This window comes from Muscardinus avellanarius (genome assembly GCF_963383645.1).
Source record: "Muscardinus avellanarius genome assembly, chromosome: 15".
In the NCBI taxonomy this organism is placed as follows: Eukaryota; Metazoa; Chordata; class Mammalia; order Rodentia; family Gliridae; genus Muscardinus; species Muscardinus avellanarius.
Genome location: NC_137801.1, coordinates 39,938,315 through 39,952,193, shown reverse-complemented (window position 1 = coordinate 39,952,193; position 13,879 = coordinate 39,938,315). Strand labels below are relative to the sequence as shown.

General features: G+C 42.6%; 1 protein-coding gene across 1 annotated transcript in view; it reads right to left on the bottom strand.

The window, feature by feature from the left end:
• The window catches only part of PRKCE (protein kinase C epsilon), a gene marked incomplete at both ends in the record, with an annotated part of 526,950 nt that overhangs the window by 31,981 nt on the left and 481,090 nt on the right, over positions 1 to 13,879 (bottom strand). Inside the window, one exon of the mRNA XM_080711937.1 lies at positions 5,904 to 6,042. Within this exon, the coding sequence (XP_080568063.1) occupies positions 5,904 to 6,042 (139 nt within the window). The remainder of the gene's footprint in view (positions 1 to 5,903; positions 6,043 to 13,879) is intronic.

Below are 13,879 nucleotides of genomic sequence, written 5' to 3'. Positions count from 1 at the left end.
CCAAAGTCAACATTGACAGACTATGCTCCTTGAGAACAAATGGCTGTTTCTTTTTGTGAACTCCAGATGAAGTTCCTAACTTGCATTTGGGGCCATGTTTAAAAACATGCATAACTTGACACTAAAATCAGGGTCAGAGGAGCAAGATGTAGACCCAGAGACACGAGCAAGCTGTTGGTGACCGAGTAGAGCTAAGTCGGGTCTCCATGTCACATACAACCCAGGACATGCTCTCTGCCTGAGAGGAGAGGCGACCAGAACACAATCTTCCCTCAATGATAACCTGATAGGTTTCCCTGAGCTCTGTGCTCTCCTGTGACCCTGGGAGGGAAATAACAGCAAAGAAGTTTCCCCACACTTTGTATTCTACCACAAAGGACCACTCTACTCTTGCATATTCTAACATCTATCTTCATTGTATGTAAGTGTGCGTGCGTGTGTGTGTGTGTGTGTGTGTGTGTGTGTGTGTGTTACTGAGAATTGGACCCACAGGTGCTCTACAACAAAGCCACATCCCCAGCCTTTTTATTTGTTTGTTTGTTTCTTTTGAAGCAGGGTCTCACCTTCCAAGTACTGGTTTTACAGATATGCACCACCATGCAGAGTTTTATTTATTTTGGTCTTACTAAGTTCTTGTGCATTGGCCTTGAGCCTGTGCTCTTCCTTTCTCAGCCTCCTGAGTACTGGAATCGCAGGCAAGCACCACTGTGTTCGGCTACCCATCTCCGCTGTTCCTCATGATTCCCATAGGATCCACTGATGAAATCCTCATTTATCTGCCTGTATAAAGCCCCAGACTCCTTTCTTTGAGGCCAACCTCATGAATGAATGTTTTCTCTATTGCCAAAATTTTTTTACTATCTGGAGAATTTTATCTTCGACAATGGTCTTATTGATACTCTCTTTGTCTATTCTCTGTACAAATGTATAGAGTCTAACTTACATAGGTTAAATGAATGTATGGCATGGTAAACACCCTTCTAGAAGAATCCTAAGCTGGGCGTGGTGGCGCACATTTGTAATCTCAGCATTCAGGAGGTTGAGACTGTAGGATCACGGTTCGTGGACAGCCTCAGCTACTCAGCGAGGCCCTCTGCAACTCAGTGAGACCCTGTTTCAAAACAAAGGACAAAAGTAGGGCAGGGGGGTGTAGGTTGGAGGTTGAATGCCCCTGGGTTCCACCCCCAGACCTGTAAAAAAAAGAAAAAAAAGAAGAACCCTAAATTTCTTGTGAGTAAATAGAAAAACTTGAAGAGAAGCATCTAAAATTACATAAAGTTTTGTAATCCATCCATCTGTTGATGGACATCTTGGCTCATTTCATAGTTTGGCTATGGTGAATTGTGAAGTCAACCACTAAGTAAAGCAAAAGGAGGGACGGGGAGGGAATGGGGTGGGAATTGGGTAAATCAGTGATATGTACATGTATGTACACACACTTTTTTTTACCCCAATATGATGTATGAATATAATGCACCAATAAAAAATTAAAAAAATAAATAAAATTACATAAAGTTTAAAATTCTCTCAATTGAGAATGAAAACGAATATGAGGAAAAGTAGCAAACCCTACATTATTTGGGACAGGCAATCTATTTGGTTAGCATCTTTGTTCTCTACCATTATAAATATGGTATCTGGAAGGTCAAAGTTATTGGCTCCACTGTTCTGAGGAGCCAGTGATTCTGCTCTGCTCCAAGGCCAAAGCCAACTTCCCCTTAGCCCTATGAAACCAAACTCCCAGCTTGGCTCCACATGGTGTATTGGTGCCAACAATTTCTGTCTTTCAAGGTCATGGTTATGCTCTACCTCATCCAGAGGCTCTCCCAGATTTCCTCGGCTCTGACCCCTATCCTCTGACACCTTATGCCTCTGCCTGTTCCTAAGATTTGCAGGTACTTCCTACATACTGCATTTTAGTTATGTTTATATAATCAACTGTTTTCTAGGCATCTCAAGAGTAAGGGCTCTAGCATTCTTCTGAGCCCACCACCATGATCAGCCCATTCCAATAATATACAATGAATATATAATGTTGATATAATTAATATAAACAGCTCAAGAATGCTTGTAATGTTATATAACACTGAATGCTTCATTTTGTATATTTTCCTGGGTGTCCCTCATTAATATCTGGGCTAAAAGAACTTGTAGTGCTAAGGTGGCCGTGCTCTATCATCAGGAAGGTGGGACAGCTGGGGTCTGTGTTTTTGTAGAGTGGTGGGAATACCTACAGGTGGCTTGTGTGGCTCAGACTGGATGGTAGCATTAAAATCAAAGAGTAGCCCCTATCTACCCTTCCCCGGTCACCTCCAGAACCTTCTTGTTTTGAGTGGCATCATTTGTAAAATTCCTTTCATGATTGACCCTAATTATCTGTTTCCTAATTGCTTTGTTAGCAGTGAAGATGTTGAGAATGGAAGGTTTTGCATGCCAGGGGAGGGCACCTGGAATGGCAGCCAACTCCTAGAGTAACTCAGAGCTGGTATTGGGTCTGATGGTGCCAAGCATTGCCCAGGGATTGGGAGCGGGGGCCGGGCATGGATAAAGGAGAGGTGGGCCAGAAGGTCTAGCCAAGGGTACATGGTGGGAAGAGATGCTGTGGGCAGAGCTGATAACTCAGAAGGTGGCTCTGGTTTCAGGGTTTGCCTCTCCTATTTGAATAGAGGCTTTCGCCATGCTTTAATCTCATTAGATTCTCAGAACAGCTCACTGAGATGGGCAGGACAGGTGCAATGATTCCCATGTGAAAGATGAGGGACCTAAGGCTCAGAATTGTTTCATGATTTCATCAAGGGCACATGGGGATTTTCTGGTCAAGTCTAGCCTCAAGTCTCAATCTTCAGGACTGTTTTTCCTGCCCATTTTATAACCCAAGTTCGAAAATAATGATGGAGCCACCACTTGGCAACTTAAAAATGAGACCCCGTGGAGCGGGCATTGTGTTCAGTGCTGTGAAGGCATACTTTTATTCAATCTTCCTTCTGCCCCGATGAAGGCAGCAATACCTTTCTTTACCAGCTGTAATTTGCTTGCTTGTAATGGCACAGCGCTTGTGTGCCATTTCTAGTGTCATGGTGATTCTGTACATTGGCATGCAGGAGGGAATGGGAGGGAAGAGTGGCTGAGCCTCAGTATAAACAGACATCAGAGCCTTGCCAGTGGATTGCTTTGCACAAAGGCTGAGTTGGCGTTTTATCATTGTAAAGCAAATGTCTTTCTTGGTTGGGGGCCTTAGCTCCTACACTGAGCTGTGGAACCTTAACTCTGGCATCCACTCAGAGAGGGATTTGAACCCAGCATTCTTATGATAGAGAATAAATGAGGAGGATGAGAAGAGCAGTTACCCACAGAGCATCCACATTTTCACTTATTTCTTCTTTAAGGTTGAATTCCTAGTGCTCCTTAATAGGAAGTACATTAGCAGAAAGACCAAAATTGCTATTGTTTAAATCTCTTAGAAGTCTAAGGCTCTAAAGAGAATTTCCCTATTACTATCCACGATCCTCACTCCTAGGCCCTCCTCAGGCCTCCCCAGGTGTGAGCTGATCTGTGAAGACTCAGCTGTCTGTCCCTGGTTCCCTGCCTTTAGATCTGCACTGGTGTTGCCCGCCTTCTTCTTGCGATGGGTCTGATTAGGACGCTTGTGCAAGAGAAACCTTACTGGGGCCCCAGATCCTATAGGATCAAGGCCATATTCCTAGGCACTTTGTTTAATCTTGATTATTATTATTATTATTATCATTATTAATTTTGGTGGTACTTGGGGTGGAACCCAGAGGCTTTCTGCCTCCAGTCTATACTCCCAGAACTATATTTATATTTTATTTGGAAACAGGGTCTCACTAAATTGCTGAGAGCCTCACTAAGTAGCTGAGGCTGGCTGATCCTTCTGTCTCAGCCTCCCAAGCTCAGGGATTACAAGCGTGCGTCACCACGCCTGGCTAATTTGGTCGTTATTATGAGCACTGAGAAACCTTTTGTTTGTGCTATATTATTTAACTTTCCTGAAAAAGGTCAAGATGTTTTATCCCTTAATATTTGTTCATATTGAAATGTCACAACTGTCCATTCATTTATTCAACAAATCATTAAGGTAAGCCTGGTTTGTGGGCTGGATTCTGAGAGCACACGATTAGAAACAAAGACTCTGCCTTAAAAACAGATAATGAGCCTTCATTCCTTCCTTTCCCCTGTTCTGATTCTCCTTGTTTTCAAAATGTCCTCCTCATTCTTGCAGCCAAATAAATCATTATTTTTTTTTACAATCTAATTTATCCTCCAGGTTCTTCTAGAAGCCTTTCCCAATCCTTGATGACACTATCTTGCTTTATTACCTATTTGTTCTGCTTAGTTAATTGTTGACTTATTCATCACTCCCTCTAGACCAAAGTTTGCTTTAGAAGAAGGACCAGTGTTAGCCAGGCATAGTGGCACATGCCTCTAATATCAGTATTTGGGAGGCTGAGACAGGAGAATCACAGGCTGGAACTTCAGTAATTTAGAGACATCCTATTTCAAAATAAAAACTAAAATAGGGCTGCGCTGGGTGTGGTGGCACATGCTTGTAATCCCCGCGCTTGGGAGGCAGAGACAGGAGGAGTGCACGTTTGAAGTCAGCCTCGCTGGCTTAAGAGACCCTGTTTCCAAATTAAAAAAAAATATAAAATAGGTCTGGGAGTGTAGCCCGGACTTAGAAGGGTTTCCAGGAACCCCAGTACCACCAAAAACAAACAAACAAACAAACAAACAAACAAAAATAGGGCTGGAGGTGTAGCTCCAAAGCACCTCTGGGTTCAATCTCTAGTAACACACACAAACAAAAAAGAAGGAAGAGAAGGAGGAGGAGGACCAATGTCTCAGACAATTCTTTATCCCAACATTGCTTCGTATCCAGCAGGTGATTAAACAATGCACATTAAAAGGAAATGAAAGCCGGGCATGGTGGCACACACTTGTAATCCCCGCGCTTAGGAGGCTGAGACAGGAGGATCGCACAGGTTCGAAGCCAGCCTCAGTTACTTAGTGAGGCTCTCAGCAACTTAGTGAGACCCTGTTTCCAAATAAAACATAAAATAGGTCTGGGAGTATATATAGCCTGGAGGTAGAAAGCCTCTGGGTTCCACCCCCAGTACCACCAAAAAAAAAAAAGGAAATGAAATTCAAACATGTTAATACCCCTCCACCATACACAATGTTTAATGGAATCACTATTCTCTTCTCATCTTCTTCTAGTAATTATTATTATCATTTTCTTCTTCTAGTAATTATTATTATCATTTTGATTAAGTATTTTTAATAGGCTGTGGCTTAAATTTGAGCCATCCATCTTTCAGTTTAGGCAAGACTGACAGAGAGGGATTCAAGCAAACAGTGACAAGAAAAAAACCCAACTTGCACGCAAGGTGACCCATTGGCAAGGCTATATATGAGCATTGCTCATCTTTGTTTATAATGTCCTCTTCTTGCTTCAGGTAAAATTACAGTAGAAATAGCAAGAGGGTTCTGGTTTTACTGTAGGTAAACCATAGCTGGTAGATTGAATTGTTGCCTTTTTAAAAATGTTTCTTCTTTGAGTATTCATATGTGAAAATTATAACTTTATTCTCTTAGACCTAGGATTTTTTGGTGACTGTGGAATAGAATATGGAGTAAGATTCACTAAGGACCTGCCCAGATGTGTGGAGTGGTCTGTTATTCTCAGTCGACCCATCCTTTCCCCATCTCTATCACATCCTTATGGAGGAATCCACAAATCCTTTACCATACCCTTGCTGCCTCCTTGGATCCATCCTGTTTTCCCAGAACCTTCTCCCATAATCACTAGATGCCCCAGTCCATGGTGTTGGCCTCTCCTTCAGCCTTGGCAGCAGGAGGAGTAGCCCTTCCCACAAGGGTCTTACCTCGGGAGCAATGTAATCAGGGGTCCCACAGAATGTGGTTGTTGTCACACCATTCAGAATCCCTTCCTTGCACATCCCGAAGTCAGCCAGCTTGCAGTGACCCTCTGCATCTAGGAGGATGTTGTCCAGTTTCAAATCCCTGTAAGACATGCCGAGACCTCATGGTTAGCATCTGACTCACCCCATAGGGTCTTCTTGAGTTGGAGAGATGTGCACATCTTAGGGAAATTTCCAAAAAAAAAAAAAAAAGTCCTGGGGGAGGCATGACCTCTGCCAAACCAGCCTCAGTCCAGGAGCTCATTTCCATGTTGCTTAATCCTTACAGTGCCTCGATTCTCTTTAGTATGAGAAAGGAGCTTCTGCAACCACTGTGGTGTAACAGATTAAAGTCAGTAGCTATTTACTGGTGTCCTACATGCACTGAAATTTCTATTATATAGACTCGTCTGTGAGATAAAGAAGCAGCTTATCCTCCATCCTTCAGGAGTTGGTTAGCTGCAGGGATCAGGTTGACACATATTGATATTAATGATTCAGATAAAGCCACCTAAGGATCAGGTGCCACTTTTATTGGGCACAAATGATTCGAGCCACTGGGTTTTAGAGGGGGCCCATGGGCAGCAGATGCAGGATGCAGGCAGTGAAGGCATCCAGGAAACAATGGCTCCCAAGCTTGGAGAGAGGTTAATGTTTGGATAGACCACAAAGAGAAAAGACGGGATAGAGCGAAGGCAGATACAAAAAGGTCTCCTCCATGGCGAGGAGACCATGGACTTAAGTCAAGGATGGCAATTCATAGTTTGAAGTCCACATCCACAGCAATGGGATGTTCCTGAAGAAGCATTATGTGTGAGCAACATCTGTCTTGTTGGGGTGGCAGGCTAACTAGAGGAAGGGTCTGGGACAAGAAAGAAAGCATGTTGATTGCAATAACCTGGACTTGGAGGGCCTGCATGGTTCTGAGCAGGAGTTGAGGGCCACGAAGCATACTGGCTTCAGCCCATGTGGGTTCCTTAGGTCCCGTTTTACAGTTCCAGGTTCTGGGGTTCTAAGTAAGAATTACCTACAGTTCAAACCTGGAAACCCTGGGCTTAGGCCTATAGAAGAATCCAGACTGTCCAGATGGAAGATCCCATTTTGGTTCTTTCTCCACAGCCATGCTGGGCTGGGAATCTTGCAGAGGAGGCCCACTCCCCTTGCAGAGATCAGAAAGGCCCATGCTCACCAGCTGATGGAGACTGGACTTGAGCACTGCCATGGCTGGGCCCCAGAATGAGTGCAGAGGTGGGGCCGGAAGCCCTTCAGGACCTGCCTGCTTTGCATCCATGACCCCGTTTCAGCTTCCAGCTGGGACTCTTAGAAAGAAGAAAGCACATAAAATGTGCTGCTCTAAGCAATGCTTACAAACTACAGAAAGAATAGTGAGCCCAACCAAGCCCAGCCACTGGGGCCAGGCTCCCTGACCCCAGCCTTGGCACTGTGTGTGGCCAGGGCTGAGCTTTGGCTGGGGATGGAAAGTAGGGATGAATGCCGGGCTGGGATCCAAATGGCCTGGGCTTTTGCTGCTAGCTGTGGTGTGTCCCTGGCAGTCACCTTGCTGGAACATCTCTCTACCTGTCAAATGGGGATGACACATTTTGCTCATGGGCTTTTCTGAAAGAGTACTGGGGTATAGCCTATGGATGTTAAAGGCTTTAGTTACCACTCCATGCACTTACTTCGTAAGGACCCAAGGTCCAGGGAGCTGGGTGTGCTGCCTGCCCACCTGCAAATGTTCCATCACTGACAGGCTGACCCTTTGGGCTTGGCCGAGTCACATGCCCCTTTGTGTCCTAGAATCCTAAGTTGCCTTTCCAAAATCCGCACAGTATGCAAGATGATCACAATGGCAACATTAATGGTGGAAGCAATCCAAACAATGCTTCTTTATGTGTGGAAAGCACCTTGTGACTCACATTCACCTTCTGAGCATCACAGTGAGTTAGAAGGAGCACACTCTGCTGTGACATTATCCTTGCAGAAATAAGTGACTGGAGGTGGGAAGAAGGTAAGTGGTTTCTTGAAGGTGAACAGGACATCTTCTGCCCCACAGCTGGCATCTTGCCCCGTGCTGCACTCCTTTGCCGTCTCACCTCAGTGAGAGTGACATCCTCTAGTCCCAGCCACCACCCCTAAAATGCTCCAAGTGCCTGCCCTCAAAGCCCTCTCTTTTAAAGTCTTCACTGTAACGAAGGAAAGACTTCTGGCTTTTTTTTTTTTCCCCAAAGACAATTCCTGAGCCTGGCTCCTGTTCTGACTCAGGATGTCAGATGTAGCACCCCCAGCCTTTCGGGCTCCCCCTCTGCAGGGAGGTTCAGGAAGAGTGGACCCCTCATCTCGCCCACCATCTCCTCTTCTTTGCCTGCCCCAGCACTTGCCCCAGATGCACATCCCTGGGCTCCTGCCCAGCGCGAGGCCCAGTATGACCACTGTGAGAACCTTCTGCAGGGAGCTGCCCCGAACACTTCTTCCCACTCTTCTGCTACGGATGCCTGAAGCCCTGCCTCCAGTTCCTTCCTCAGTGTGTCTGCTATCTGAACTTCCTGAAAACTCCAAACTTCCTATGCAAAACCCACAGCCAGGGAACTTGGGTTCCCTGTAGGAAGTAACTTGGAAGTTCCCAAGGGTCAGTAACTTGGATTCCTTTTCTTTTTGACAGAAAAGGTGCAACTCAAAAACCTCTGGGCGTCAGAAAAGCTGTCACTCCTACTTTGTTCCTCGAAAGTCTTCAGTCTTGTTTTATTTATTTTTGTGCTACTGGGGATTGAACTCAGGGGCATTCTACCTCTGAGCCATACCCCTGACCCTATATATATATATATATATATATAAATTTTGACAGAGTCTCACTAAGTTTCTGAGGGTTGTGCTAAATTGTTGAGGCTGGCCTCGAAATGTGCAAGTTTCTGCCTCAGCCTCCCAGGTACTAAAATTCTAGGCATGCCCCCACTACGTCCAGCATCTTCATCTCATCTTATTAAAAAGGAAAGTGCTCATTTCTCTGGCCCCAAATTAGCCTTCTTCCAGGACCAGGGAGGGGACCCAGCTGCTAGAAGGAGTGGGGCTACAGCCCCTGGCTGAGGCTGGGGTTTCAGTCTCCTTTCCCTGCCTTCTTGGCACCAGCTGGCTGCCCCAGGGCCCTGACTTTCTGCTTTCTATTCCTACCCCAGGAGCCTCCTGAAGGTTTTCAGAGCTGCCTTTTCAGCTGGGTTCCTGGGCCCCTGGGAAAAAGGTTGGGAACTGTGGTGTCCCAGCCTGACCTGTGCCCAGGTCTTAGGTGCTCAGAATGTGGTCAGACATGTAGACTCAGAAGTTTGTTGGCAGTAAGTTAGGAAGAGCAGCTTTTCAGAGAGATGACTGTCGAGATACTGGCCCCTGTCTATTTGGAGCTCAAATACAAGGGTACTTCGGAGACCTGGGACATTCTTTAAGGAGTGGATCTTTTTTTTTTTTTTTTTTTTTTTGGTGGTACTGGGGTTCCTGGAAGCCCTTCTACTTCCAGGCTACACTCCTAGACCTATTTTACACTTTTTATTTGGAAACAGGGTCTCTTAAGCCAGCACAGCTGGCTTTGAACCTGCGCGATCCTCCTGTCTCCGCCTCCCAAGCAAGGGGATTACAAGTGTGCGCCACCATGCCCGGCAAGTGGGGATCATTTTTTAATAGCAGGAATAAAAAAAATTCAGCAAGACTCCTTTCACTATATATAAGCCAATGTGGCTAATCTTATTCGATTTATCTATTAATAGTTTTTATTACAAAATTCTTTTTTTCTATTAATAGTTGTGCTCAATTTTTCTTTTTCAATAGGCCATACACTCAAATCTTCAAAAACACCCCCAAAATATGAAATGGCAGATAATAGTAATCCTCCATTCTTCATCTCTTCCTTAGATAGTCCTCTCTTTCCTTATAGATCATTGTTTTATCCATTTCTTGTGTATACTCTCAGTCATATTTTATACATAAATAAGAAAATGTGAATATCTATTTCTTTCACCATTTTAATAAAAAAAAGACACTTACTATATGTATACTTTGGGACCTTGTCTTTTCCCCTTGATATGTATTTGAGATCTTTCTGTTCTGGCACATAAAAAGTCTCCTAATTCTTTTTTATGTCCGTAAAATACTTCACAATTTTCACTGGGGAACTTTTAGGATACCTCTTTTTTTTTTTTTTTTTTTTTTCTTTCTTTCTTTCTTTCTTTCTTTCTTTCTTTCTTTCTTTCTTTCTTTCTTTCTTTCTTTCTTGTTCTTTCTTGTTCTTTCCTTTTTTGGTGCCACTGGGGTTCCTGGAAGCCATTCTACCTCCAGGCTACACTCCCAGACTTATTTTATATTTTTATTTGGAAACAGGGTCTCTTAAGCCAGCGCGGCTGGCTTTGAACCTGTGTGATCCTCCTGTCTCCACCTCCCAAGCGCGGGGATTACAAGTGTGCACCACCATGCCCGGCTAGGATACTTCTAATAGTACATTATTGCTGTGGATAATTTTGTCCATACAACAGTATGCATGTGTGTCAAAGAATTAAACACAATTCTTAGAAGTTTCTGAAGTAGATACTACAAGAATGTGTATTTTGATAGATGTTACCAAACAGTCCTCTATAGGGGCTGAAAAACATACTTCAGTCAGCAATATACAATAACAATAGTGCCTACTTTCCCACGTGCTTGAGAGTATGGTGTGCTGACTACGTTTTGGCAGTGTGTTAGGTGAAAACAGTATCTCAGTGTATTCTTAAGTTTCTCTGTAAGCCTGAGCATTTTTCATGTACTTAAAAGAGAACTGTTTTTTTCTATAAATTTTCTGTCTATTGATATTTTTCTTTGGGGGTATTTGTTTTTATTTATTGTTAGAAGCTCTTTTTATGTTAAGAAACAAACTTTATATGGGATAAGAATTGCAAACACTTTTTTCCAATTTATTATTTGACTTTTGATATAGCTTTTGGTGGTTTTGCTGATGTTATTTATTTTATGTAATTGAATTAATGTTTTATTTTATGGTGTTTATAGTCTATGTCTTAATTTGAAAGGTTTCACCCATTTCAAAGTTATACAAGCCTTTCTCTCAAGGTTATGCCTAGTGCTTTTACTTTCTTTTTATGTCTTTGATACATTTGGAATTTGTTCTGAAAAAAGGTATGAGATATACATCAGATGTATTTATTTTCCAATATTTGGAAACAATCCCAGATGTTGAATAGTTCATCTTTCCCTCACTGAAATACCACTTTTATCAAATATCCATATTAAATCTTCATGTGTACTTATATTTTTTCTCTGTATCTCTTATTCTATAACATTGCTCTGTACCACCACACTCTTGTTTGTTTGTTACTGGTGATTGAACACAGGGGCATTCTACCTCTAAGATACACCGTTAGCCTTTTTATTTTTTGAAACAGGTCTCGCTAAGTTGCTGCAGCTAGACTCGAACCTGTGATCCTCCCAAGTACTGGGAAACAAGTGTGTACCACTGTGTCCAACTTTCGCCACACTTTTTAACTACTGCAGGTTTATATCTTAAAACCCTGTAGGACTATTCCCCTTCTTTTCTGGAATTTCTTGGTTATTCTTGCTTGTTTATTTTTCCATATGAGCTTTAGAATTGTCTATCTAGTTAAAATAATTCTGGTGCTGTTTTTATTGGGAAAATGTCAAAAGTTATAAATTAGGGATAATTGATATTTTCACAAATTTGAGTCTTTCTATCTAATAACATTTCTTTTCATTTAGTCAAGTCTTATATGTGTTCTTTAGGACCATTTTCAAATTCTCTTATATAGATCTTGTGCATTTATTGATACATTTTATGGAAGATTGTTGGTCATCCCAATATCCATTCTCACTTCCTTAGTAAGAGAAAGTTTTTTTTTTTTTTTAGCTATGCAGCTGACCTCTTTTATACTGTTGGTGGGAGTGCAAACTAGTTCAGCTGCTATGGAGATTAGTGTGGAGATTCCTTAGAAAACTGGGAATTGGTCCACCATGAGATCTGGCTATACCACTCCTGGGTATCTTTCCAAAGGGGTTGAAATCAGAGAACTACAGTAACATATGCATCCCCATGTTCATAGCAGCACAATTCGTAATAGCTAAAATATGGAACCAACCTAGGCCTCCATCAGCAGATGAATGAATAGCAAAACTTTGGGAAATACACACAATGGAATTCTACTCAGCTATAAAAAACAAAATCATGTCATTAGCAAGAAGATGGAAAGACCTGGAGAACATTATGTTAAGTGAGATCAGCCAAGCACAGAAAGAGAAGGGACATATGTTTTCTCTAATATGCCCACACTAGGGAGTATTAGGAATACCAGAGGGACTCCAGATTATGGAGGGGAAACCTCAGCAAAGCTGAAATGGAAGGGGAGGAGAGGAAGAAGGCTGAGGCAGATTAATGGAGGAGTTACATCCGAATATGTGTAAAAGTATGAATGCAGTATGGTTAACCTGGACACTCATTGTTGGGAGGGGGAAGAGGAAGTAGGGGTGGCGGGAGAGGGCACCAAGCATAGTCTGAATTTATGGCATTTTCCATATGATCCAATTTTAAAAATCCTGAAATTAAAAGCCTTCCTTGGAATTAGTTGTAGTTAAGTGACTAAATTCTCCTGATCATTTGTGTGGAAGTCTCCTTAAAAGAAAGGGTCTTCATCTTTTTTGATTTTGCTGGGGATGGAACCCTGAGCATTCTACCTCTGAGCTATAACCTCAGCCCTATTTTTTATTCTTTGTTTTGAAACAGGGTCTCACTGAGTTGCAAAGGGCCTCACTAAGTAGCTGAAGCTTTCCTTGAACCTTGATCCTCCTGTCTCAGCCTCCCGAATGCTGGGATTACAAACATGTGCCACCACGCCCAGCTCAGGTGTTCCTCTTCTTGCTCTTTAGTTTTTCCTATGTCCTAAATGGGCTATAATGTCTGGTCTTAGCAACTACCTTCAGTCATAAAGACGAGGACAAAGTCCTAGGAGTGGCCAAATGATTTCCATATGAAAGAGAACCTTGTATCTTATTTAAAGCGCTGTTATTGGGGTTAATTCATGTTAATTCAACATGAATGCACTTCTAAATAATTCAAGCTATTGTTTTATATTTTTAAATTCTTATTATAAATAGGGTAATTCCTTCCACTATATCTTTCATGTGGTTATATATATACATAATATATATATATATATATATATATATATATATATACACATACACATACACACTAACCACTGGTTTTTTTTTTCCTGACACTATACAGAGTTCTCTTTATTTGTGTAGTGGTATTTTCCAGTAGTTCCTGTGGATTTTTCAAATTGTTTTCAAGTAATAATCCTTTCATTTCTTCCTTTTCAGTATTCATATTTCCTCTCTCTCTCTCTCTCTCTCTCTCTCTCTCTCTCTCTCTCTCTCTCTCTCTCTCTTTGTGGTACTGGGGTTCCTGGAAACCCTTCTACCTTCAGGATACACTACCAGATCTATTTTTTATATTTTTTTAAATTTGAAAGCAGGATCTCTTAAGCCAGAGAGGTTGGCTTTCGAACCTGCGCGATCCTCCTGTCTCCGCCTCCCAAGCGCGGGGATTACAAGTGTGCACCACCACTCCTGGCAGTATTCATATTTCTAATTCATTTCTCTTTTGTGATTGTATTGGCTAGCATCTCTGGTAGTCCCTGATTTCAGGAGGGGAACTCCAAGTATTTCCCCCTCAGGGAGAATGCCTTTATCACTAGGCACCCGACTGACATTTATCTTACTGTACTTTCCACTAGACCAAAAACTTGTGAGAACTTCCATGAGACCACATTTCTCCCCTAGCTGCCAGAGGGCCACATGGGATGTGAGTTGTGGAAAAGGCTAAGAATAGGCTCTTCAGTCCTCCTCGATTCCAGGGTTTCTCATGCTGGCACATTGGGGTTAGCCTGATAATC